General features: G+C 32.7%; 3 protein-coding genes across 4 annotated transcripts; 1 reads left to right on the top strand and 2 right to left on the bottom strand.

Moving 5' to 3' along the window:
* Positions 1–565: 565 nt before the first annotated feature.
* LOC140833590 (uncharacterized) lies at positions 566–1,636 on the bottom strand. Its single transcript, XM_073197924.1, has one exon. The coding sequence runs from the start codon at positions 1,352–1,354 to the stop codon at positions 734–736; it is 621 nt and encodes a 206-aa protein (XP_073054025.1). The 5' UTR covers positions 1,355–1,636; the 3' UTR covers positions 566–733.
* Positions 1,637–4,282: 2,646 nt separating this feature from the next.
* Positions 4,283–11,247, bottom strand: LOC140834926 (serine/threonine protein phosphatase 2A 55 kDa regulatory subunit B beta isoform-like). Its single transcript, XM_073200122.1, has 14 exons — positions 10,766–11,247; positions 9,144–9,247; positions 8,943–9,041; positions 8,686–8,805; positions 8,071–8,271; positions 7,857–7,948; positions 6,984–7,102; positions 6,554–6,677; positions 6,250–6,373; positions 5,530–5,598; positions 5,340–5,431; positions 5,184–5,261; positions 5,003–5,073; positions 4,283–4,921 (listed from the first exon to the last, which is right to left on the bottom strand). The coding sequence occupies exons 1-14, from the start codon at positions 10,881–10,883 to the stop codon at positions 4,785–4,787; spliced, it is 1,548 nt and encodes a 515-aa protein (XP_073056223.1). The 5' UTR covers positions 10,884–11,247; the 3' UTR covers positions 4,283–4,784.
* An 11,540-nt stretch (positions 11,248–22,787) lies between these two features.
* On the top strand, positions 22,788–27,077 carry LOC140834925 (inactive protein kinase SELMODRAFT_444075-like). Of its 2 annotated transcripts, XM_073200121.1 has the most exons (10): positions 22,788–23,695; positions 23,817–24,108; positions 24,286–24,440; positions 24,525–24,619; positions 24,705–25,696; positions 25,797–25,957; positions 26,081–26,157; positions 26,251–26,398; positions 26,501–26,650; positions 26,768–27,077. In XM_073200121.1, the coding sequence occupies exons 3-10, from the start codon at positions 24,402–24,404 to the stop codon at positions 26,930–26,932; spliced, it is 1,827 nt and encodes a 608-aa protein (XP_073056222.1). In that variant the 5' UTR covers positions 22,788–23,695; positions 23,817–24,108; positions 24,286–24,401; the 3' UTR covers positions 26,933–27,077. The 2 variants fall into 2 exon arrangements, with proteins under 2 accessions (XP_073056222.1, XP_073056220.1); XM_073200119.1 differs by lacking the exon at positions 22,788–23,695 and having other exon boundaries at positions 23,745–24,108.
* Positions 27,078–27,159: the final 82 nt, after the last annotated feature.

Below are 27,159 nucleotides of genomic sequence, written 5' to 3'. Positions count from 1 at the left end.
TGTGACGTCGAAAAATAATGATACGACATCAAAAAATGACGACATATAACATGTGTGGAACGTCAATATTAGGATGAATAATAATAAAATTCAAAAAAAAATGCAAATTAACTAATAACTATGCTGAAATTTATGTCCCACCAATTAATTAGGTAAAAACCACTAGTTTCCCTACGTGGAGCCTCGCTCGGTTATTTTGCGTTGACATTAATAGACGAAACTTTAATATATTCATCCAAAGTAGTGTTCAGCCGGTGAATACTTTCATTCCCTGTGTTGCAACTCGAGTTCATCACGTCATGGAAATTAAATTAATTTCTCAAATACGATAAAAAGAATAAAATCATATCGAGGATCCTAATTGTAGGACTTTGGTATGTCAAATCTGGAGTATGGGATGGAAAATCTCTCCAAAAAGAACTCTTTTTTATGTGGTTTGCGCTAATCAACCGAGTTCTTTTAGAAGCATCCTTGCAAGTGAGAAAGATTCAGCTCTGGTGTCTAGGATGCTCGCTATGTGAGAATGAAGGTGATAGATATATTGGTTAACTTTGGCATGCCAAACACCTCATCAACATATTTTCAAAACAAAATCATTTATATGGTAATATTGCTAAATTTACATTCCTCGTATATATTCTGCATCAACAACTTCGAAAATACGGGGAAAATAAGTTTCTTGAAAAGAAAACTGGAAGATAAACGAAGGTTAAATACAGAACTTAACAAAAGATCATGCGAGCCATAATCCATTGCGACCATTAACCAAGAAGCTACCATTACCATTCTTACTATCATTCACACTTTCCATCCCAAATTGATGATCCATGTTATGACCCGGACCCGAATCTCCAAAATGGTCCTTGAACTGCAAGCTTGACCCATTGGTTCCATCAAGAAAACTACCAAATTGCCTACCCATTGGGAACAGGGAGCTGAAACCCCCACTCACTTCCATCGAGTTAGCAAATTGCCCCACGCAGTTATCCCCCTCGAGACGCAATAGCTCTTTAATTTCTGATGCATCGTGTATTTTGCTGTTATTATTAGATGCTGATGTTGCAGGGCGTTTTCTCTGATGGTTGTGTGAGGCGGCAGCGGAGGAGGAGCTACGCTTGGTGTTCTTCCTGGAGCCGCCGCCGACAGGGATGTTCCTTAACGCGCCGCCTTTAGTCCAGTACCTTTTACAGCTCTTGCAAAAGTGGCGTGGCTGAGAGAGATTATAGTTATTGTAGTAGCAAAACTTCGTGTTTGCGGAATAACACCTTGGACACTTCAAGTGTTCTTGATCTGGGAATCGTGGCTGCGGCTGTATCATTGATCTGATCTGAGAATACAGTGATGGGTCTTGCATTCTTTGGATAAAAAATGTCGGTTTTTGGATGATTTCTTGATGCGGGTCAGTTTTAATTCGATATTAAGTTCGGGAAATGATTAAAAGATCGAGTCTAGCTTGGGAATGAATTCGAAGTGGGTTTCCTTAAAGAGGGGAGAAAAATGGTGTGAAATTAGTGTTTTCGGAAGAAGGATGGTAGAAGGAACGTACAGAAGAGTGAACAGAGAACAATCAAGAATAAAAGTCGGATTCAAATTCTTGTATCAGTGTTGGTTTAGTTTTCATCAAACTATTTCTATAAACTGAAGAATTTTTTTTTTTTGAAATAGCAAAGGCACTTCCATCCGTTGATTTTAATGTGAATTATTACTTCTGCAACTTCCACGTCACAGAGTCTGTCAGAGTTTATGGATTATCATTGACAGTGGGAAGTCATTCTCGAAGCTGGCGGACAGCTTATTTATTACTCGGAATATTAACCATGCAGATGCCCTCACACATGCACGGTTAATGTTTCGACTAATAAATAAAGAAATATTAATATTGAAATAAAAAGAATATTACGATAATATTATATTATAGTACAAAATGTATTGCAATTGGTTGGAGATTATTGGACACGGATCACCTACTGTGCACAGCATCATGCTGTGCACACATTGAATTTTTTTTATTTTTTTTATTTTTGTTTTTTGTTTTTTCACTTTTTTCACCCTCTTTTTATCTTTTGTTTCCTTCAATTTTCCTCCATAATTTTATAATTAAAAATTACTATATTATATTTTTACATATGAAAACAGTATTATTTTTTTCGAATTTGATGAGTATTTTTAATTTTTTTTTCCAATGAACAAAATTTTTAACAATATAAAACTATTAACATGTTAATGCTTAAATTAAAATTTAGAACATTTCCATCATGCAAAATTAAAAACTAATAAACCGTATTATTTTTTTCGAATTTGATGAGTATTATTAATTTTTTTTCCAATGAACAAAATTTTTAACAATATAAAACTATTAACATGTTAATTCTTAAATTAAAATTTAGAACATTTCCATCATGCAATATTAAAAACTAATAAACCATATTATTTTTTTCGAATTTGATGAGTATTATTAATTTTTTTTTCCAATGAACAAAATTTTTAACAATATAAAACTATTAACATGTTAATGCTTAAATTAAAATTTAGAACATTTTCATCATGCAATATCAAAATTGTCCGATAATGTTTGTGAAAGATGGAAAAAATTGGAGGAAAATGGAAGAAAAATAAAAGAGGAAAAGAGAGGAATTTGTGAAAGATGGAAAAAATTGGAACAAAAACAAAAGAGGAAAAGAGGGGTGGGGGGGGGGGGGGGGGAGTGAAAAAAAAAAAAGAAAAAAAAGAAAAAAATCAATGTGTGCAAATTATTGCACAGTAGGTGATCCGTATCCGAGATTATTTTGTACACTTTTTCAGAATGAATTTGATTTTGGGGAAATATTTTAGAGATATATTTTAAATGATATTTGTTTTAGATATGAATAAGTCTCTCGTGAAACGGTCTCACGAATCTTTATCTATGAGACGGATCAACCATACTGATATTCACAATAAAAAGTACTACTTTTAACGTAAAAATTAATATTTTTTCATGGATGACTCAAATAAGAGATCCATATAACAAAATACGACCTGTGAAACCGTCTCACACAAGTTTTTGTTTTTAGATATATTGGAAATTTATTGTTATTATTATTATTCAAATTCCATGACTTTATATATTATAGATTAGAAATTCATTTTAATTTTATATGTCCAAACAAAATCAAAAATATATTTGAAATTCATTCTCCTACGCAACCTAAATTTAAACGTGTTTATAAGGTTACATCATAGAGCAATAATTATCGAGCCGATTTTCATATTAAAAACGGGTCCATGTAAGAGAGGACGGCTTATATTTTCATACTTGATGATTACTTGTATAATGAGTCGATTGAAAAATGATTAATAATAAACTAATATTGGTTAAAGATATTTTTTACATTCGTTCATGCTTGTCTGTCCTACGATCATTTCCTAACATGAGGTATTATTTATCAAACCTATTAATAAGATTGTTTAAACTAAATGAGTGGCCAATTAAACAATCACAAAAAATTTTATGAGATTGTCTTGTGAGTAAATTTTATGTGACGAGTATCCTATTTGGATTACCAACGAAAAAATATTATTTTTTATGTTAAAAATATTACTTATTATTGTAAATATGATGGTTAACATGTCTCCTGGATCTCATGAAAGATCCTGAGACCGTAGAGACCTACAATTAAACAATTTGTGATAAGGGTCAAGTTTTATCCCTTAAACATGATATCAGTAGTCATAGAAAATAATTTCAAGGAAAATAATTGCTCAACATTTTGTTCTTTGGTTACTTGCCCTAAGCTTCTCTCGATTAACATTATAGATTTAGATACTATGCAGAGGAAACTCTTGAAGCAACGAAAAATCGATGAATTTTGACGATAATTTTTTATGATGAACTAGTATAACTCACTTATTTTAGGTAATTTAAATTTGCATAATAACTATCCAATTATTTAGCGAGCCAAGCCAAAGGGCTGAAATAGAATGCCTTTTGTTCATCACCAAATATACCTTATTATATTTAATATTAGATATTGATGAAAAACACGTATATAATCTATCTCGATCTTATCCACGGATTAATTATTGTAATATCACGCCTCGTTAAAAAATTATGTAAAAACGAAAAATATCATCCAGATGTCAAAATGGATACCCAGCCCCTAACCTTACTTAACCTTCACAAAGTGGCCTCAAAACTTAACTGCAAAGGTTGCCGAGAAACTTTTTACAAATTAACGGAACCCAAAGTTGGATATTTCAAGAAAGGAAATTTGATGAGAATTTTAAAAGAGAAAAAAAAAAATGAAGTAAAATCATACTCTATGAATAAAAAATAGTAGCAAAAGCATTAGGCTACTGTTTAAAGGTCATGAACTTGAACTTCTCAAAAGTTAGATATACTTCTATTTCATAAATTAAAAATGCTACATCTTTACCTAAAAAATTAAAAGATGAAGAGAAATACTAGGGACAATACAAGACAGCCTTTAGTTTTGTTCATAGATGAATTAAATCCGTTGTTTCCCAACTTCAACCCCGACATAGAAAGAACTGAACAGTGTCTTTCCTCTCCAGGAAAGACAAAAATTGAAGGAAACATAGAGGGTGAAGCAGAAAGGGTGTAAACTGATGGAGGGTCGTTTCCGTACAAAGACAATTGTTCCTTCGCAAAGCTATTTGAGGCCCATATGCTACAGCAACGGATGGAACATATACAGGTATGAGAGGGCAGAGCTTGATTTGCTGAATGAATAGTTCTTGAACGGGGACCCAAAATGGTGCACGTTTTTCTGAAAATGGAGTTTTTATGCATAGTACATGTACAGGCTATTCGCAGCAGCACAGGCTATTGAGTTTTCTGATGGGTGCCATGCAAGGTGAAGCAGCTTTGTAGTGAAATCGAACGAATTTCCATTGGAGTCAACTCCAGGACTTTCTGAGCCTGTAATTTAGAACTCGAAAAAGTGCGTCAAATTTCACAAAGAAAATTAAGATGATAAGATAGTAAGGGAAATAAAAATACCTCGTCTAACAACTCGAGTAATGCTGCTGCTCAGTGATCTGGCAGGTCTTGAAGGGGTTTGAATCTGCCTTCTGAAAATGCGTTCGAGTGGTTTGTGTTAAACAAATAAGAAGCAAGATTGTACGGCTATGGCGTAACTTAAGTTTTACCAACTTGACCAATCTAGACTTGATAGAAGTACCTCATTGGGTTTTTGCTAGCTTCTAAAGTGGTTGCTTCAGTGCTGCCCGCACTACAACCAAACATGCGGAACAGATTGCTGAAATCAAGACAAGAATATTGTCAGATGGACAAAGAAAAAAGCAACATTAATATTACCAACCAAACATTAATATACCTGTAAGAACCGGTTGCCACCCGAAGACCGTCACCGCTGAGGCAACATTCAAATTTATCGAAAATAGAATCATTTTCATACAAGTCGCAGAGCTGGAAATTATCAAAATAAAATTTTAATCAGCTTGGTGACACTGTGTGTTAAGAATAAAATAGCACCCCCAGGTCAAATTGGCTGTCTTTCGGTTTACCTTGGGTCTTAAATATTCATGAACCTGGAAAGTTGCTACTGGGCCAGAATCCATATTGATATCCCACAGCTGAAACCGAATAACATGAATACTCAGCAATTATTAAAACTGACACTGACAAAGACATCTGAATACCTTTTACGATCCTGATCCAATGAAGCAGAAAGTACGGATCTTCTTCCCAGGATAGAAATTTTCAACAGCAAAATAGTGGAACAAATTAATAGGGCTCCGTTCGAAACTTTAAAACGTTTTTAGTGTTTTATAAGTGAAAAAAACTTAAAAATGTGTTCGAATTTTTTAAAAAGTATTATCCAAATATAAGTGCTTGTTCAAACAGTGTCTAGAATATTATGACATAGATTGTTTCCCACCTTCATGGTCATGATGGAGTTGGGGAACAATCTTTGAAAGTTTTGGTAAACAAAAATGCGAACAGTCAATTTCAAACACTCGCTGTAATTTCATGATATTAAATCATAACTACTCGTTTTTCTGACACCTGGATACTAAAGTCAGAGAAATTGTTCATTGCCTCAGAGCGCATGTTCACTGACCACATGATGACTAGGTACCTCACTATATCCAATGCGATGCAGTTGAACCAACCCAGACTAAAAATATACAACTCAGAATAAGAAACATTGAACTTTTTGATCAAATGGAGAACTAACAACATGCTTGTCAAGGTGTAGACAGTATAGTATCACAGGATAGAACCTTTAGGGTCATGTAATCACGACTAAGTATATGTCTTCCATCCTTGGCAAACTTAATATCTGATATTGAAGCAATGATCTCAGTGAAAAATGACCTCGATCCAGGCGCCTCCTGCTCCTCAAATCTGTTTACAAACGTATCTTTAATAGTTTATTAATTATGGAGCATTTGCAAGAAAAGTATGTCAAAATTCAAAATTATGAACAATTGTTGAGGCAAAAAAAAGAAAGAGAGACAGAAAAACAACAGAGAATTTAATTTATCAGGAAAAAAGCACTATCGAGTATAAAACTAATTAACTTACAGTTTAGAATGTGAATCACACAAAGCTGATTGCCGCAGATCGATAAGACGAATGGATCCTTTTGAACTACTATATGCTAACATATTACAATGAGTAGGATGGAATTCTGCTGATGTTATCACCTCTGCAATAAGGCAGACATCAGTCAATACAACTAGTTCTGCATTGACATTATGTTGATTTGATCTGCTTATTTGCCACATTATTCTTTTTTGTTCATTCATGAATTTAGAAGGTAAAGGTAAGATATTTCCAAATCATTAAAGAAGTTTAATGCCTTCACAAGCGATGACATATCACATTCAGAATTTGAAATAATAAAAAACATGTGCTTTATTCAACTGATCGAGATTTGGAACAATCCTGATGAAAAGTAGAAAACAATGGTAACAGACAAAATCTATTGAAAATCATAAAACAAACAGTTCACCGGTTAGGTCCTCCATATTTGCTGGCTTCACATCAACAATATTGAAGCTCTGACTGCTTATTTCCAAGTTCCAGAGATTGATTCTCAGATCATCAGCTGATATAAATGTTTCACAATCACTGAAAAGCATTGCAACAAAATTAATCAGGATGTTTGAACTCAAGTCACTGAAACAAAGAGAAAGGGTGCCTTGGAAAATGTGAAATTTTAGAAGGTGGTGTTTCGGAAGCATATAGTTCATGTAGGTAGTTTTGGGGCATACCATGCATTCGAACATAAAAAGACAATGATTCATACAGTATAGCTAAGTGAAGAGAAGTTTTCCAACAACTCATTTTAATCTAAAGGTATTACCTGATTTATGAGCTTCTGTGATATTCATTAATAGATAAATGCTAGAATAGCCGATTTGTCAAGCAGTGTGAGCCACAATTTTAAGTACTAATGGGAAATCATCCTCAGAATAGATCCACCAATTAAAGAGGTCACTTGAATTATATTTTTAGGGGAAAATAAGGCAATAACAGAGTTTATCGTTGTTTAATATTCTGCAAGGGTCAGTCTGCAGTGTTCTCGATAATGCTTCAAAAATTAAAGAGGCCACTTGAATTATATATTTAGGGGAAAATAAGGCAATAACATAGTTTATCATTGTTTAATATTCTGCAAGGGCCAGTCCGCAGGGTCCTCGATAATGCTTCCCCATTTCGCAACCATAAATGAGGAATTTGAATCACCAAAAATAAATCTCCAGGTATGGCTTCAATTTGCAAGTTCTCCCAAATCTTGACAAGGATGAAAGAAATGCAGGAACAAGAATTCACAGAAATACATCTACACGGCAAGATAATTTTTTTATTTTTTATTTTTCACCTGTTATTTGAGATCGAATTGATGTGGTAGTCATGGGCATGAGCATAAACTCTCCTACATCTTGCGACGAGACTGCTCTCAGCACTTGTAATCTAAAATTAACACAACATAATTACCAGAAAATGAGTAACACAATTTCAAATGGATGGCCATCACGTGAAAAGTGTGTTCCCAATTCCTCAAGCAAAACTTCAGCTCAGTCAAGAACAACTACCATAGGTAATCTCAGAGACTGGATGCTGTCAGAAGGCAAGGACAGTCCGTCATTTCTTGGAAAGTTGTAATATCGATCTGAATAGCTCCCATTAGAAAGATGCTGCTTATGACTAGAAGAATCACTAGAACTTGCAGCACAGCAAACTTTAGAAGGATCAACATTCAATTCAGAAATTTTCTTAACTTTCTTTTCTTGGACCTGCCCAAATCAAACAGAAACATTTGAATCCTTAAAAGTACTATAGTCAGAAATGTAGGGAGGGAATAGAGTGAGTAATACAAAACTGAAGAATCAAAGGATCGTTGTTTTTAAGGAATAATATGCATAACTGGCTTACTTTAGATCCGAGAAGGAAAGAAAAAAAAATCAGTCCAGGAATGCTAGGAAGAAATCAAGGCCACTGTTTTGGCGGGTACATTAAAGACACATACACACATATTAAGAAATAAGCAAATTATATGTTCAGGACAAATACTATACTCAGTTGAGATACACATATGGCGGAAGTCTCAATTAAAGTTGTACATAAAGATAACTTAGAATGATTAAATTGGAATATTTCTCTTTGTTTCCAAACAAATTACCAACAAAGGGATTCATTCCAGATCTCACCTTCCAAAACTTAATGGTTTTGTCATTAGTGGACAAAAGAAAGACGGCTCCATTAGCTGTTTGGCACCAGCGTATCTTATTGATCTTCTCCTCAATTTCCAAACTCTTCAGATAATCAAACTGCAGAAACGGGCATGTGTATGCATCACAACTAATTCGTAGCTACATCTAAGGACGTGCTTAAAATGCAATTGAACCGGGAATCTCACAGGTATGGTATACGAGAAACAGTGGAAAAATAAAGCTTTTATACAGACCTCTGGTTCATGGCTCTGAAATTCAGTTTTGTAACGAAACTCTGGATGTCGACTTATTGGGTAGTCCATCTTCTCTAAATCTTTTCGATTTCTTCCATGCTGCAAAATACATTTGCAAAAGAAGACAATATTTTAAAAACGAATGTAAAAGACACCACATCACCGACAAAATAAAATCCTTTTTGACATGTGGACTGTAACCTCTTTGGTATCGGTCCTTTCAAATAAAACCACCCTTCCACCGCGGTCACCAGTAGCAAGGTGGTTGCCAGTTTTGTCAAACTCAATTGCAGATATTATATCGACTGTATATTAGAAGGAAGAACCAACAATAAACATTTAGTTCGAGAAACAGCTTAAAATGTGCGCCAAATATGATAAAAAAAAAATCAAGAGGATGAAGAGTTAAATATAATGACACAATAAGTTAAGCAATCAATCATTTCTGAATTAACTATTTCATGCATGGACAATTAGCATCAAGTTCAAACTAGAACAATAGCATTTCCGAAGCCACTTAATACATGTGAGAACGGAGAAGCTGCTAGACTTTGAAGAAGGATAACATCTGCAGAATCATTATCATAATGACTGTCATTCCCCACAAGTATACTGTCCATGAACATAAACGAATCGGATGATCTGTTCCACCTCTCAATAACCAAGCCAAATCAAGTATATCGTTAAGGATTTACCATTTCTCCTGATTCATATAGAATGGATTTAGTATATAGCCTTAACCCACTCAAAAATTAATCAACAATCGTATGAGTCAGTATTTTAGGATAACTAGCAGAGTATATTATGCTTATGGAGATTTGATACATTAGTAATAAAAAGTACATTAGTTTATTATAATAACTAGAATGTACCTATCACATTGACAATGTAAATAAGAAACCATGGAAAATAGTTACTCAAAACACATTTAATAAATGCAATAATAGGCAAAATGTGCCAATTTTCAATTTTAATGTGGAATGGGAAAATTTCGACTTTCGTTAAGCCTTTTTTTACCCACTCAGATGATACCAGAACATGACATGTTTGAATAGAGCCACGTACACGAACTAACATTTGTAAAGTCCTATGTCATTAAACCAATGGATTGTCGCATTTTGGAGGCCTAGTATCATCTCATGACACGTCTCGCCACACTCCATTTCCTATGACCCAAAAAGGGGAAAAGGAATGAGCAGACAGCTCTTTTCCAATTTTGTTGCATGAATCTCCTGATAGTTCGCCATCAGTTAAAAAGTTTCGGATAAACGACATTAATGCCCACTACCAAGACAACAACTGGCAGCACAGAATTCATGCTTGCAGAAACGTTCAATGAAAACTTTATCACTGCGTGCAGAGGGTAAACATGCCAACCCTCGGTTTGCCTCAATATAAAGTTGATGACTGCAGTTCAAACCATGAAAGGAGGTGGATTCGTCTTCAAACTCGGATTAAAGAAAACAAGATCAACACGAAGTAGAATAGCAACTCTAAGAGATTCAACGCCCGACCGATTAACATTCTTCAGACACATGATTAAGTTCATGCACTAATATATTCCAGAATCAAACTAGCACTAAACTAATTAAGTTCACCACCAAACCATCTTCCCTAAAACAACTGATTAAAAACAGTAACATGCAGATCACTCGCTGAAACTCCCCACCGAAACTCACACAATTACAATTAATAATTTGCGCAAACCAATTAATTCACACTCGACCCACAATCCAAAAATAGATCAAATTACTGGAATCCAAAAATATACAACAAGATCCGAACCGTAGCATGAATTAATCAAACTGATTGATCAATTTTACCTTCTTGCACTTCTTCGCCAGCCGTCCTCTCCCCAAATACCTGAGAAAATTTCCATTCCAGCGGCGCTGGTGGACCCGCCGTAGCTGCCGCTGCCTCTCCACCATCACCACCGTTCATTCTCCTCACAAATCGATGAATCGAATTACCAAAAACAATAAAAAAAATTGGAGCATAAACAAAATCAACTAGATTCCCACCGCCTTATTTCACTACATAAAGATTCATAAACAAGAACACAATGGCAAAACTCGATCGGGTGGGGCTTAGGTTTCGGGGTTGGAGGTTCCGTCAGAATAAGATCGGTGCATCGGCTTCTTCATGAAGGGTGCTGAATTCAGATTTAACAATTGAGGGCGTGCCATATTAACAACATCGATTAGTACAAATTATTTAGGATTCAGATTTTCTCTCTCCGTATATAGATACAATGATGTGTGTATGTATGGTATAGCCAGGGAGTTTGGGGAGAGAATCGGGAATTTTGTATGAAACTCTCATCTATACTATCTATACTATATTATTAAGTGTGAGGACCTCATAGTAACTACCTAGAGAGGACACCAAATTTATTTTCCACTTTTACCCTTTTGTGATACTAATATTACACTTTTGTTTTTTTGTTTTTTTTTTTAATTTCAACACACACTTTTATTTTTATTTCAACCATTAAATATAAATTTAGTCCCTCCAAAATTTGTCAAATTTCACTTTAGTACATCGATAATAATAAAAAAAGATTGTAAACACACGCAACGCGTGTGCATAGTAACTAGTTTTTATAAAGAGTGGACTTATATTCACAATAAAAAATAATATTTTTAGCATAAAAAATAATATTTTTTCATGGATAATCCAAATAAGAGTTCTTTCTCCTAAATACAACCTGTGAAACTGTTTCACAAAAATTTTTATCTTTTGAAAAAAATTATTTTGTGTTTTTTTAGTAATTAATTCTGCTCTTAATAATCGTAGTACATAATTGTACATAATTATTATGGTACGTTTTAAAAAAAAAATTAATCAAAAATATACTGAAAATTAAAACGCTTTCATAATTGAATTTATTAAAAATAATTTTACTTAAAAACAATTTAAATGAAATATAAAATTGATTTTTCAGCTAAATCATATGCCAATTAAACAATTTACGACAGTTTATATGACACACGCGTACATATCTATACTTATGTGCTCTACACTATGTTTGAAAGTTGAAACATTTACAATAACTAATTTTTGTGTCATGGTCTGTTTTAATAATTATATATATTAATAAAATGTTAAAATTTAATACAAATTATATGTAGTTCAGTACATAGAGTTATTGTTTCTTAGGAATTAAGTTATAGGTTCAATTCTTATTGAAGTCATTATTTTATTCTTTAATTTTCAATTTTTTTTTTAAATTTATATATCAAAATTACAGTGTACTTCATCATTATTTTAAAGCGACCGTTGATGGACTTTAAACGATAACGATATAAGAAAAACTATAATATATTCGTAGCCTTTCAAAAAAATTATTATTCATTTTTATATTAAAATCAAAATTCAGGAGTGAATTTTGTGGAGCTTTTGTAACGATGAATGATATGGTAAAAGGTTGGTTGTGCATGCGATGATATAATTAGAGATTATTGTGAATATAATTTTATTATTTTTTAAAAGATCATTTATTATTTCCATAAACATTATAATGTAAATCACGGGTTTTTAACTTAAATATGAGAAACTTTTATGATATTAGAATGAGCAAACAATCAGTTCATTGTCATCAGTTTTATTATATAGGACACAGATGACATTTGTTTGGGAGGTTTTTTTTTTTTACATAGAGAAGATAAGAAATGATTATCAGAGACATTACAGTGTTAAATATGAACTTTAACGTTGCTAAAAATTTGGAGATATCACCACATTTTTCCTTTTCTCGTTGAGAGTTAAATTTTTTCTAGCCTCGTATCATACATACATACAAACAAACAAACAAATAAGCATTGATATGGAGAACCAAAGACCTTATTTTAGGAGATTGTATACATGTTTTGTTGATCATAGTTTTTTTCTTTCTTTTGTTTTAATTCGTTTGAAAACGTATATAAAAAAAATATGTGGTATAAATAATTTATGTAATCAAAATAATACTTCACCTATATTGGGGGAAGTCAAGAGGATGTGAGAGTGTCGGATCCACGTGTGCATATATTACTTATATAAACATTTTAGAAAAATAATGGATCGTCGCATACGTTACGAACAAAATGTTGGATGACGTCAAATGTGATGTATTATTTTGGCTACGTGAATAATAATTTCCATTATTTGGTGAGAACAAAGGTTGGTTGTAGTAAATAATTTTCATTATGTAAATTTTAAAGTTAAATAGTGTAAATATAAGTGTCGTGTCTAAAAATAATTCAGAAGCCCACAAAAACTTGGAAGCTCATAAGCAAAAGTCGAACAGATGAAAGCTTGGGAGAGTTGCAGTTGGCCTAAGAAAAGCATGATGCGACCAGTCAAAGCCACTACCCGACATGGAAGATCGTGGAATACAGCCTAAACTAACATGTAGAAAATGACAAAAAGCAAAGAAAAAGAATCAGAAAAGATGATCAACAAATGAATAAAACAAGCTACAGCAAAACTCTGCAGAATTCTTTGTCAATTTTATGTATGTTGATTTCAACTTCTAATTCGAGTAGCAAAATCTTCTAAATTATTTCATATGTTCATCAATCTTCCTTGTAAAAACGTTGATCAAGTTCATAACAATATAATTAGATTTGATGTTATTAATGGATTCGTCGTGTAATTTAATCATATTTCTCATTTTATGTTTTCGTTTTTGGAGTTATTTCGAAAGAGTTAGAACGTACGACCAAATTGAAATTCACAATATTTGATTAAAGAAGTTAGATTATTTCAAAACTTTGGCACGATCATGTGCTTGACACGCCCCGCAATTTTCGTGAGAAACAATAAGTTTGATACAAACCTAATATAAACTCATATTTGAGGGGTAATTTTAAGTTTGACATATAATTCAGGAGAAGTATGTATAAATTTTTTAAGTTAAAGGGTATAAAAATAAAAGTTTTATACAAACCTAAATCGAACTCATTTTTTGAATATTCGTATTAGATGAGTATTCGTAAGATTGACATACGTTTAAGGAGATATGTAATTGATTCTCAATGTAAGTTGAGTTTTTTTTATAATTATGATAACCTCACGAGAGAAGTAAATGTAATTAACCCTATAATTTATTAAAATTTTGAAGTTTTTATGTTTATATATTTTTATAATAATAATAAATTTATGTACATTTTCATAGTAATAACTTGTGGCCTATGTCATTGACAAAATCTCTGGTATGACATGGACTTGACTCGCTTCTGAACTAACAAAGCTCAATTGTCATCGGGCCGACAAATGAGTGGTTAGCGAAAGGATAGGCCCAACTAAACAACATCTGGACAAGTGAGATAGATAGCCCGGCCTAGCTCAGATTCAGACAAAAAATTTGCTTTCGATTTCAGCATCTGTCTTTGAAATTTTAAACAAATTTGAGCACGCGAAAGGACATTTGGATAAAGTGTGGAGGTCCTGAGGACGATGAGCATGATCAATTTTTACGGGAATAATGTACAAGGAATGTAGGGCAGCTCATGTGTACAAAATAAATGTTGATAGATAGGAACTAATATTATGATCTCTCCCTTTCAATTTCAAACACTCTGACAAGATACTGAAGTTAAAATATACCATGAAAAAACCCGAAAATCCAAATTTTCAACTAAAATATGAATATAACTAACTTTTTAAAATTTCACTTACACTCATGTGAGACCGTCTTATGATTCAATTTTGTGATGCACGTGTCTGACATGACCCATAAAATATATTCCTTTTATGATCAAAGTGTTATTTTCATTGCAAAAATATCAATTTTTTTAAATTGTGTTATGAAATATATTGTGCAATATATATGTTGATTTGATTGAAAATGATTATTTATATGTAAAATATATTACTTTTCATCCCATGTGTGGATCGAGTCGACTCGTCTCACGAGTATAGATCCGTATGATCGTTGTGTGTGAGACTTATTCTTTAATTTATACGATTGACGAGATATTTCATTGGTAGAGTTGTCCAAATCGGTCAGGCTCTTCAGGTTTGCAATTTCCTAGTCTGTTCAAACGACGTGCTACCCTATCAAATGGTGGGTTGTCGCGATATCTCTCTCAACCCATCAAATATGACTAAAAATTATCGAGTTGCGGACCAGTTCGTTTTGACAACCCTACTCAAGGGTTGTGATAGAATAAAAACTAAAGATATTCAACTTTAACCTATGAATTTTGTTCTCATTATATGTTCAACAATCAACACACTCGATTATATAACATTCAATTTGACAAAAAAACATAAAATATAAACAAATTAAAACGACAAAACCTATACGACGTCGCGTCTATGGCATCGAATAAATTTATCCAACACTTCAAAGTCCACTCTTCTCACCTATATATATATATATCTTAGTAATCCCGCCTAGAACAGAACATAAATTTCCAAGCATATTAATAAAAGTTGACCAATTCCCGTTGCCTCGTGGACCCCCACTTGTGTGCAATTATGCTATGTTGCCCATTCGTAGAGCCCTAGTTTCCAACGCATAGGGACCCCTAGCTCGAATTCAAACAATAAAATCTTTCAAAACTCTACTTTAATTTTTCTAAAAAAATTAATTTTCGACATATTCCAATTTTTCGAAATTGGAACACATTTCTGTGAATTTAAATACTATTTTTTTAAAAAAAATTAGATATAAAAATGGAATGTTTTCTTCATCGGCTGGTTGGTCGATGATCTACTATTGGACCCTGAAAATATGGGCCCGAGTTTTCCAGGGATCAACCAAGGCCCAGCTGCATTCAATAATCATATCCGGCCAATTTAGAGCAGGTATTTTTGTTATCATGTGATTTTTCAAACTCAATTTAGTTATTTTATTATTATTTTTAATACAGTGGCCTACAAAAACAGGGTCACAAAGTAATTTAATTATGTGTTGACAGGGAGAATCGAATATATAATTAGTGATAAAACGTTCATGTGTTTCATTAACTCGAAAAAGTCATTAAGACCATTTTAATTATTTTATTTTTATTATTTGAAACTGTTAAAAGTGATAGAATTTTTTTTTTCTATATCCATAAAACTAAAAGATTTAATTTTTTTTGCCCACGTTTGTTTTAATCAAAATTTAGATATTATCTAACATATTATTTAATAGTATTGATTGAATATTAGTTTATTTATCAACATTTAAGTAATAAAGAATATTTATCCAACACATCATGGTAATTTGGGAGACAAGATCCGGGGAAAGTGTCGGGCGGACTGACGGCGTCAGATCAACCGTTCAGTCGCCGTCAAATCAAATGACAGAATTGATTGTGGTAACGTGGCAGCTAATTTAGAGGTATTTTATTTTTAAATCTCGATCGACTATTTTTTTAAAAAAAAATTATCTCTTTAATTATAATTGAGGATGTCATTTTCTTAAAAAAGAGTCTATCGAGATTATTTAACCAATTTCAGTCAATTATTTAATTTAAAAAATGATTTCTTCATATATATTTCAAATATACATAAAGATATTATTTTCTTAATTAAATAGTTGACTGAGTTAATTTTACAAATTTTTCTCATACTTAATTAATATTGATGGGCAGCAGCCCCTCAATATTTTCAATTTTTTAATATAAATTATTAAATAAAAATAAAAAAAACCTAAAATTCAAATTTTTTTAAAGGTAATTTGGAGAAAAATACATCTGTCAATGATTTTTTTAAGATTCAGTACCCATAAGTTTTTTTTTGTATTTCAATACCTAACAAAAGACAAACTTAGTTTTTACTACATGTTTCATGTATTTTTATCTTTTTACCCTTTTTACTTAATAAAAAATTATATAAATCCTTTTTTTTTTGTTAGTCATCTTCTCTTTCCACCCATCATTCCCAATGCATTGGGATCACATGTACATTGAATTACAATAATTTTTTATTAAAAAACAAATTCATAACTAATCATTGAATTTTTTTGAAATACTTAGTTTTACTTGCGAAATACTTAATTTCAATTTTAAAATACTTGATTTAATAAATAATATACTCAGAATGTGTATTAAAATACTGGATATTCGAATATCCAACGCAAATTCACCAAGTGCTCGTATTTCCATCCAAAATTCATTTGGATGACATATTCATTTTCATTTAATTATTTTTTATTTTTAAAAAACAAATTCGCAACTAAGCATTGAACTTTTGCAAATAATTAATTTTATTTACGAAATACCTAATTTGAGTTTTAAAATACTTGATTTGGTAAATGAGTATTAAAATACTGGATATTCGAATATGCAACGCAAGTTCACCAAGTGCTCGTATTTCCATCCAAGATATATTTAAATGACTTGTTCATTTCATTTAATTATTTTTTTATTAAAAAAAAAACAAATTCGCAACTAATCATTGAAATTTTTCAAGTACTTAGTTTTACTTGCGAAATACCTAATTTTACTTTAAAATACTTGATTTGGTAATTGAGATACTCATAAAAGTTAATAAAATACTGGATATTCTAGTAGGCAATGTAAGTTCACCAAGTGCTCGCATTTTTCATCCAATATGCATTTGGATGACATGTACATTTCATTTAAATATTTTTTATTTTTAAATTCACAACTAAGCATAGAAATTTATGAAGTTCTTAGCTTTATTTACGAAATACCTATTTTCAATTTTAAAATACCTGATTTGATAAATGAAATACTCAAAATTAATATTGTAGGACCGAGTGCTTACCGCTTTACCAAAAGCTATAGCTAGTAGTAATGGTGCAACTCAAATCTTTTAAACTGCACAACAGCACAAGCACCACGGTTCGATCGCTCTACTAAGCAGGGACAATTATTGCACCCAACAATCTCCCTCCCAATAATTGCACTCCTTGCAATCAATGAGAATCGAACCCGTGACCTTGGCTCTGATACCAATTGTAGGACCGAGTGCTTACCGTTTTACCAAAAGCTATAGCTAGTAGTAATGGTGCAACTCAAATCCTTTAAAATGCACAACAGCACAAGTACCACGGTTCGATCGCTCTACTAAGCAGGAACAATTATTGCACCCAACAAATATTAAAATACTGGATATTAGAATATGCAATGTAAGTTCACCAAATTCTCGCATTTCCATCCAAGATGCATTTGGATGACATGTTCATTTCATTTAATTATTTTTTTATTGTTAATAAAAAAAAACAAATTTGTAACTAAGTATTAAACATTTTCAAGTACTTAGTTTTACTTGCGAAACACCTAATTTCAATTTTAAAATACTTGATTTGGTAAATGAGATACTCAGAATATGTATTAAAATACTGGATATTCGAATATGCAAGTTAAGTTCACCAAATATTGGTCTTTCCTTAGAAGATGCATTTGGACGACATATTCTTCTCGTGTGATATCTATTTTGTAAAGAAATATCAAATTCCCAACTAAACATTAAACTTTTAAAGTACTTAGTTTACTTGATAAGTACCTAATTTCAGTTATAAAATATTTGATTTCATAAATGAGATATTCAGAATATGTAATAAAATACATGATATTTCTAATATGCATTATGATGCAATTTCAATGCAATTGAAATTTTAACAAATACATTGTTCATCACTCATCATGAAATAAAAATAACAATTTATTTCGGTATACAAAGAAAGAACTTACTTTTACTCCGGGACAAGTATGCTACTATATTTTTGTAAAAAAAAGTGCTTATTTTGATCTACAAATAACTTATTCTTACTCCACGATCAGTAATGAACTGTGTTCATTTCTTTAAATGGCATGAATAAGTATTCTAATAAGTCTTAGTTGGAAAACCAACCACGACTGGATTTACATTGCATATTCGAATATTCAGTATTCTATCACATATTATTAGTATCTCATTTACCAAATCAAGTATTTTAAAATTAAAATTAGGTATTTCACACGTAAAAGTAAGTACTTCAAAATGTTCTATGCTTAGTGATCAAGCAAAACTTTCATTGTAAAATTCTTAGTAAAAATTAATAATAGTCAAGCTCGAAATAATCGCAAGTGCACGATGTCAAGTAATAATATAGTGTACAAGAGTACGAGTATCGTTCATCTAAGGATTGTATTTCTCAATTATTATTCTCAGTTATTCAATTTTTAGTAGCGATACTTCAGATGATTGTTTACTACTACGATTATTAAATAAAAACTCAATGAAATGGTTCAATGATTAAATGATGGAATAAATAAGCTAGAATGATTGATTAAAGTTCAATGAGAAATGAATTTGTTGAGAATCTCTGTTCACCTACCCTTCGTTAATCTACTTAATTCGTTCGACAATTATCTATGTTTTCGACGAGATTTCATATCCAATTGAACATGTCCTCTCAAGTTATGCCAAACTAATTCAACTCAGTGAAGTAATTAAATATATTTAATTATTTATCAAGGGTGAATTGCATGTCGTTTTATTAAATCCCATAGCTTTCGACCTACTGGACTATGACTATCGACGTATATCCGACTTCATATTTCTATATAAATTGTAAATCCACGTATTATGTTACTCGTTCCTATCACAGGTTATTCGCTCGAAGAACATTGTCCGGAAATCTTCCAATCTTCGCTCCAAGCCTTTTTTTCTCTTTCAAAGCTTTGTGGCTGCTAAAAAGTCCTTGAACATTTCATCCAAATGCATTTTGGATGGAAACCCGAGCACTTGGTAAACTTACGTTGCATATTCAAAAAGCCAGTATTTTAATACTCATTATGAGTATCTCATTTATCAAATCAAAGATTTTAAAACTGAAATTAGGTATTTCGCAAGTAAAACTAAGTACTTGAAAAAGTTCAATGTTTAGTTTTGAATTTGCTTTTTTTAACAATACAAAGCAATTAAATAAAATTAACATGTCATCCAAATGTATCTTGGATTGAAATGCGAGCACTTGGTGAACTTACGTTGCATATTCGAATATCCAATATTTTAATACTCATTAGGAGTATTTCATTTACCAAATCAAGTATTTTAAAATTGAAATTAGATAATTTTCAAATAAAAGTACATACTTGAAAAAGTTTGCTTAGTTATGAATTTGTTTTTTAACAATAAAAAAATATTTAAATGAAATGAACATGTCATCCAAATGCATCTTGGATGGAAATGCGAGCATTTGGTGAACTTATGTTGCATATTCTAATATCCAGTATTTTAATACTCATTCTGAGTATCTCATTTACAAAATCAAGTATTTTAAAGCTGAAATTAGGTATTTTACAAGTAAAACTAAGTACTTACAAAAGTTCAATGCGTAGTTGCGAATTTGTTTGTTTTTTAAATAAAAAAATAATTAAATGAAATGAACAAGTCATCTAAATATATCTTGGATGAAAATGCGAGCACTTGGTGAGCTTGCGTTGCATATTCGAATATCCAGTATTTTAATACTCATTCTGAGTATCTCATTTACCAAATCAAGTATTTTAAAACTAAAATTAGGTATTTCGCAAGTAAAACTAATTATTTGCAAAATTTAATGCTTAGTTGCGAATTTGTTTTTTTAAAAAATAAAAAAATAATTAAATGAAAATGAACATGTCATCCAAATGAATTTTGGATGGAAATACGAGTACTTGGTGAACTTGCGTTGGATATTCGAATATCCAGTATTTTAATACACATTCTGAGTATATTATTTACTAAATCAAGTATTTAAAAATTGAAATTAAGTATTTCGCAAATAAAACTAAGTATTTCAAAAAGTTCAATGATTAGTTGTTAATTTGTTTTAATAAAAAATGCTTTTAATTCAATGTACATGTGATCCCAATACATTGGGAATGATAAGTGGAAAGAGAATATGACTAACAAAAAAAGGGATTTATATAATTTTTTATTAAGTAAAACGGGTAAAAAGGTAAAAATACATGAAACATATAGTAAAAACTAAGTTTGTCTTTTATCAGGTATTGAAATACAAAAAAAAACTTATGGGTACTGAATTTTAAAAAAATCATTGACAGATGTATTTTACTATAAATTACCCTTTTTTTTTTATCCAATTTCTCCTCAATTTATAAAAACTATAAATCCCTTAGATTTTCAAGTGAACCACATTTGTGAGATCGGTATAGGCTTATCATTAATGGTTTAAAAACAAAATTTATATATAAAAAAATCATGTGATTTTAATTACATATTCTAACTTTATAAAATTTTACAAATAATAAAAAAGATTATATATAGTTTATGAATATTATTTTGTATCATCGCCAATTTTTTTAATGTATTGACACTATTCAAATTGTGGCCGATGTTCCATAAACTGAAAACATAATAAAACAGTATTGCATACATTAATTAGACCTATTTATTTTAATAATAAAACTTGTATTTTTAGCTCTCAAAACTATGAGATAACATAAAAAAAACAATTTTGAATATTTTGGAATATGTCTCTTGTGAGATGGTCTCACAGATATTATATGTGAAACCTTACCAATATCTATAATAAAAAATAATACTATTAACAAGAAAAATAATTTTATTACGTCAAACCAATTACTACATTAACTATTTTTTATTATATTAATTTATTTAGCTCCGAGTGTATTTTAGTAAAGTGTAGTTGTACGCACCAAGTCTGAGCAGTCATCCTTGCTCATTAAATGCCTGTTTTCAAATTTAAATTCATCCTTCGGTTCTCATCTTAATTTAGATTTTTTAAAATATTATAAATATTTATTTTTATTTAAAATTTCTGCTAAAATTTGTATATTTATGTATAAATTTTGTAATTTCCCCAAAAAAAAAAAAATTCTGCTAAGAAAACTGAACAGAATTTTCCACAAGCCAGCATCACTTCACTTCCATTGAAAGCCAATTAAGCATGGGATTGCACTAAAATGTCGTAAAATTAAAAGTTATACGGTGATAAAAAATTATATGTACAAAATTTCTAAGTTGGGAAAATAGATTTGACTAAGGCAATGATAAAAGGATACGTTGCGATATTGTCTTTATTAGGGAATCATATATTTTTTTTCAAAAAGACTTAAATTTCACAAAACTTTCCAAACAAACTGAAAAGCCATGATTTCAATTCATTTCCAAAACAGTGAAGATTTCAGTGTCTTTCTACAACCACGTGGACATGAATATATAATCATCTCATCTCATGTATTTAGGTACAAATCAAAGAAATTATTGAAAAAACTAGTTTTAATACACAAATTTTCATTTTACTCTTATGTAAAAACTTTTGAGAAATAACTAATGTTTATAACAAATAGAGGTAGATCGATAAAATAATCGAGAAAACAATATTAAATATAAATATCTGATAATATATTCGAGATGAAAAAGAAAAAGAAACATAACATTTATATTTGAGACGAATTTTATATGTTTATACTCGAGCTGCACCAAGAATGCGAGGACAAATCTTGTATGAAGTTGAGTGAGACGTCGAAAGATATTGATCTACCATATCCTACCATCCATTCAAGCTATAAAGGTAGAGGTGTAGTTAGGTGACATATCTCGGGGGCGACCTCTGGTGTTCAGTAAAACAATAGAGGTGAAGGGAGACAAGAATTGAATGATGTTCAGAAATCAGCCCACATTTTCATTGGTGGAGATTTTGTGAATATATATATATTTTTTTGTGGTTGTATGTTTCCATATAAACGTTATGCATAATTAATCAACGGTACAGAAGTCAGTGCATCGTTGTATTGTTCTTACACAAATCTCTGTATTTCCTTCTTTCAAGAATCATCATATATGTGGTGTATGTGGAATGCGAGTAGATTTTTTGTGGTACGTGATCTGGGTTGATGTTTTTCAATTACAATTTCCCGAATTCGGATTGTTCACTGTTCATCTCATTCACTCGCTCCTTCTTTCACGCACACACGCGCACTCATACCAAATTTATATTTTACTTCAAAAATTTACTTGTAGTATTTGTGCAGTACAAGAGAATGTTTTGGATTACTTGGGTTTTTGAGCTACCCTGGACGTTTATGTTAAATTTCATCGATCTTTAAATTGTCACTGTCCAATTTGAAAGCTCAGATCAGAACATGGATGAAAAACCGTATTCACGCACTCTCTCTTTCACAAAAGCATCCACAAACAAACTGAGACTCTTTATAAAATTAGTATTATCATCATTGGCCCTTCTCTTTCGTTTGTAGACTGTAGTTTCGTCTTAGTGTAGCTGTTATGATGTGAGGAAAGGGGCAAGAAAGTGTGGATAAGATGGTCATTTACTCGAAAGCTACAGAATCCCATCGGCCTGGGCCAAAATTCATTTGAATCTTGTTATGTGGATATAGAGTTTTTATGTGATTGGCTGATTGATTTGGTGAGTTTTTTTTTGTTGGTTTTGTTTTTGCAGGAGTGGTCATTTTGGGTTTGTGAAAGACGATTTAATAGCCAAGGAGTCGTATATCTGACTGCACGAAGCTCAACTCCTCGTTTCAATTTATTGAGCTTTCTGATGATTTCTGGTTTTGGTAGCATTAGAAATCTGAGGAATTTGAGTTTCACTTTTCCTGGTATTGCCTAATTGGTAACAGTAGAAGAAAAGGAAGACGAAAGTGGTTGATTTTGGATCCAAAGAACCGCTTATTTTTACCTGCGATGCCTTCGCCTTTTTCACTACCTGCCTCATTTTCACTTCTCTGGTTTTAGAGCAGGTTTTGAAGGTGGAAACGGAAGTCTCATATGTCCTATTTGCTGCCAAAAAATAAAGTCTTGTGCTTGAAAGAAAGTCCATGCGAATAGCTGACATGGTACCGTCCCTGCTATCTGCATATAAACAGAGTTTTACTTAATTTCTGTTCTTTGACTGGCAAAGGTAAAAAAAAAAGGAGAGGAAACCTCACTGTGGAAACAATGATTCTTGGTTTACAGATTAGCACTTGGCAGAAGAGGTGTCTCGATGAAACTTACTGGTAACTTTTTAGACCTTCAGAAAAAGAAAAGGAGAGCAGAAGTGGGATAATTTTCTATTGGGCCAATGGTAGAGATTTGAAGAAAAGGGTTAAGCAACAAGACAAGGGTTGTGATGTTGCTGAAAAGGTTGTGGTTGCTGTTAAGGCATCCAAGGAGTTCCCTAAGAGTGCTCTGGTTTGGGCTCTGACCCACGTTGTTAAACCTGGAGACTGCGTTGTACTTCTTGTCGTCGCTAATTCACAGAACTCTGGTGAGATTATTCAATTGTTTGATTTCATTTGTTATTTTCTAGTTGGATTTCGGTGTTGGTTCATTTTTATGATCCTGCTTTTGTTGAGAGATGAAGTCAATTCAAGAATCAAATTGACGGGCCGGAGACTGCGCTAGTTTATGTCGATATTAATGATTATTCTCTAACCTAAATCAGGGAGAAAACTATGGGGCTTCCCTAGATTGACCGGAGACTGTGCTAGTGTCCACCAGAGGTCACAGTCTGCTACAAGTGTGGACCGCAAATCTGATATAACAGATTCTTGCTCTCAGATGATTCTTCAGCTGCAAGATGTATACGACCCAAATGAAGTGAGCGAGTATTCTTATTTGTTAAATTTTGAAATTTGCCATTTACCATTGCGATGATATATGTTTCTGTTAATAATAATTCAGATCAGTGTGAAGATAAATATTGTCCCGGGGACGCCATGTGGAGCCGTTGCTGCTGATGCAAAAAGAAATCATGCGAAGTGGGTGGTCTTGGACAAGTAAGAACGCTCCTTGGTGTCTATTGATGCGTCTAAATCATTATCCTGCGACGTATTGTGACTTTATATTCTGAATATCGTGCAGAGATCTCAAACATGAAGAAAAACGCTGCATGGAAGAGTTACAATGCAACATTGTGGTTATGAAACGGTCCCAACCGAAGATTCTTAGGTTGAATTTAGTCGGATCACCAGAAAAGAAAACAGAGTTGAGTACTAATCCTGACAAGGACCAGTCCTCCAAGAAAAAAGAAAATATCAACGATCCTCTGGTTTTGACTCGTGGTTCTCTTGTTACCCCCTCGAGTAGTCCTGAGACATTCACCGCGACAGAAGTAGGGACTTCTTCAGTTTCAAGCTCTGATCCCGGAACTTCGCCATTCTTCATTACGGCAGTAGAGGGTGGCCTCAAGAAAGAGGGCATATTAGATTCAAAACAAGATCGTGATAGTGGCGATTCGGGTTCAGAAACTGAGACAGAATATTTGTCGTCCTCCTCGAGTTTGAGGTTTCAACCATCTTTGGAACATCTTGGGGAAAACTCGAGACGAACTCATAATCGTTCTTTGAATTCTGGAACCAGTATCCTTCTAGAAAAGCTTACTAAACTAGATGACCAAGTCAGGTTTGGATCACCAAGGTATCTGTCAAATCAAGGTCTCAGTGGCAGTTTGAGGGAAGTAATTTCCACATTCAAGACTACTCCCCCTGGACCCCCTCCTTCCTTGTGTTCTATTTGTCAGCACAAGGCTCCTGTATTTGGTAAACCTCCGAGGTGGTTCACATATGCTGAGCTGGAGCTTGCCACCGGAGGTTTTTCACGAGCTAACTTTTTGGCAGAAGGCGGGTTCGGATCTGTCTACCAAGGAGTCCTTCCCGATGGCCAGGCTATTGCAGTTAAGCAACACAAAATGGCAAGTTCTCAAGGGGATCAAGAATTTTGCTCAGAAGTTGAAGTGCTCAGCTGTGCTCAGCACCGCAATGTTGTTATGTTAATTGGTTTCTGCATCGAAGGCAGCAGAAGATTGTTGGTATATGAGTACATCTGCAATGGATCACTGGATTCGTATCTTTACGGTATGCTTTCAAAAACACTCTTTCTTAACTGACTCTCGACTCCCTTCCATATTCATGTGGCCTGATTATACTTTATGTATTTGCTCTGGGGCACTTTCAGGACGTCATCCAGATACATTAACGTGGTCTGCACGTCAGAAAATTGCAGTCGGAGCTGCCCGAGGTCTACGATATCTCCATGAAGAATGCAGAGTTGGTTGCATTGTGCATCGTGACATGCGACCCAATAATATTCTTATTACTCATGATTTCGAACCCTTGGTACTAGTCTTCTTAGATCAAGACTCAAACTCTTTACTTTGTTTCAGACTTCCCCAAATTTTCAAAATGTTTCAATAGTTATTATTACAGTCATAAATATCTAAATCTTTATTTTTCTGGAAGGTGGGAGATTTTGGTCTAGCAAGGTGGCAGCCTGATGGAGAAACAGGAGTTGAAACTAGAGTAATAGGAACATTTGGGTAAAAATTCTTGCGCACTTGTTTTTTGAATAAAGGTCACTGTTATCTACGACGCTTTGCAATTCCAAATTCATGAGTGCCTTGTGTTTATAGGTACTTGGCACCCGAGTATGCTCAAAGTGGTCAAATCACTGAGAAAGCAGATGTTTACTCATTTGGTGTGGTATTAATGGAGCTAGCGACTGGACGTAAAGCAATCGATATAAACAGGCCCAAGGGTCAGCAGTGTCTTACAGAATGGGTATGTCTCTTCTCGTGCATGGAGGCATTATATTTAGAGCAGTGAGGAAAGTAGAATAACTGATGTGATTTTTTTTTTTTTATGGCAACTGATATATTAAAGGCACGCCCACTATTGGAAGCATATGCTATCGATGAACTCATAGATCCACGCTTAGGCAGCCAGTATTTGGAGAACGAGGTTTACTGTATGCTGCATGCTGCATCTTTGTGCTTAAGTCGGGATCCTCTGGAAAGACCTCGCATGTCGCAGGTACTAGAATCTGGTTGAATCACCAAACATCAAAGCACACACTAAACCCATGAAAATGACAATGAGATATCAAGTTATATAATTTCTGATGATAATTAATCCTTCTTCGGTAAATAGGTGCTCAGGATACTTGAAGGCGAAGTCATGGGTTCGACCCAAAGGTCCGTTAGTTGGTCTGATCACCGGATACAAAACGAACAGCATATCAACCTTACTGTGAAGAAGACTACCCAGCATTTGGATTCGAAGCTTTCTATCAACTCAAGATCGAAATTTCACTGACCCAAGCGGCTAGGAATGGCAGAAATTCACGTGGAAACTCTCGGTGAATTGTTACTATGTCAAGCACTAGGAAACTTTGTGCATGCATCATCAAGGTTGTTTTGGGTATGACTACATTATTCATGTTATTATATAATGATGATATATATCTATTAATATATACTTTATTTATTAAAAAATATATATCCGTTCAAACAATGAAAGTAGAGTAATACAAACATAAAATA

Source organism: Primulina eburnea, chromosome 6, assembly GCF_022965805.1.
Source record: "Primulina eburnea isolate SZY01 chromosome 6, ASM2296580v1, whole genome shotgun sequence".
In the NCBI taxonomy this organism is placed as follows: Eukaryota; Viridiplantae; Streptophyta; class Magnoliopsida; order Lamiales; family Gesneriaceae; genus Primulina; species Primulina eburnea.
Note: the sequence above shows the minus strand (reverse complement) of the source record. Positions and strands in the feature narration are given on the sequence as shown.

Bases quoted from the DNA above. Each gene is read 5' to 3' on its own strand.
- LOC140833590 (XM_073197924.1), bottom strand. From the start codon at position 1,354: ATGCAAGACCCATCACTGTATTCTCAGATCAGATCAATGATACAGCCG.
- LOC140834926 (XM_073200122.1), bottom strand. From the start codon at position 10,883: ATGAACGGTGGTGATGGTGGAGAGGCAGCGGCAGCTACGGCGGGTCCA. The intron at 7,103-7,856 runs GTGAAAAATAAA...AATGCTTTTCAG, and splicing joins AATTCGATCTCAAATAACAG to TGATTGTGAAACATTTATAT. The intron at 4,922-5,002 runs GTATTTTTATTT...TCTAAATTACAG, and splicing joins TACTCGAGTTGTTAGACGAG to GCTCAGAAAGTCCTGGAGTT.
- LOC140834925 (XM_073200121.1), top strand. From the start codon at position 24,402: ATGATTCTTCAGCTGCAAGATGTATACGACCCAAATGAA. The intron at 25,697-25,796 runs GTATGCTTTCAA...GGGCACTTTCAG, and splicing joins ACTGGATTCGTATCTTTACG to GACGTCATCCAGATACATTA. The intron at 26,399-26,500 runs GTATGTCTCTTC...GATATATTAAAG, and splicing joins AGCAGTGTCTTACAGAATGG to GCACGCCCACTATTGGAAGC.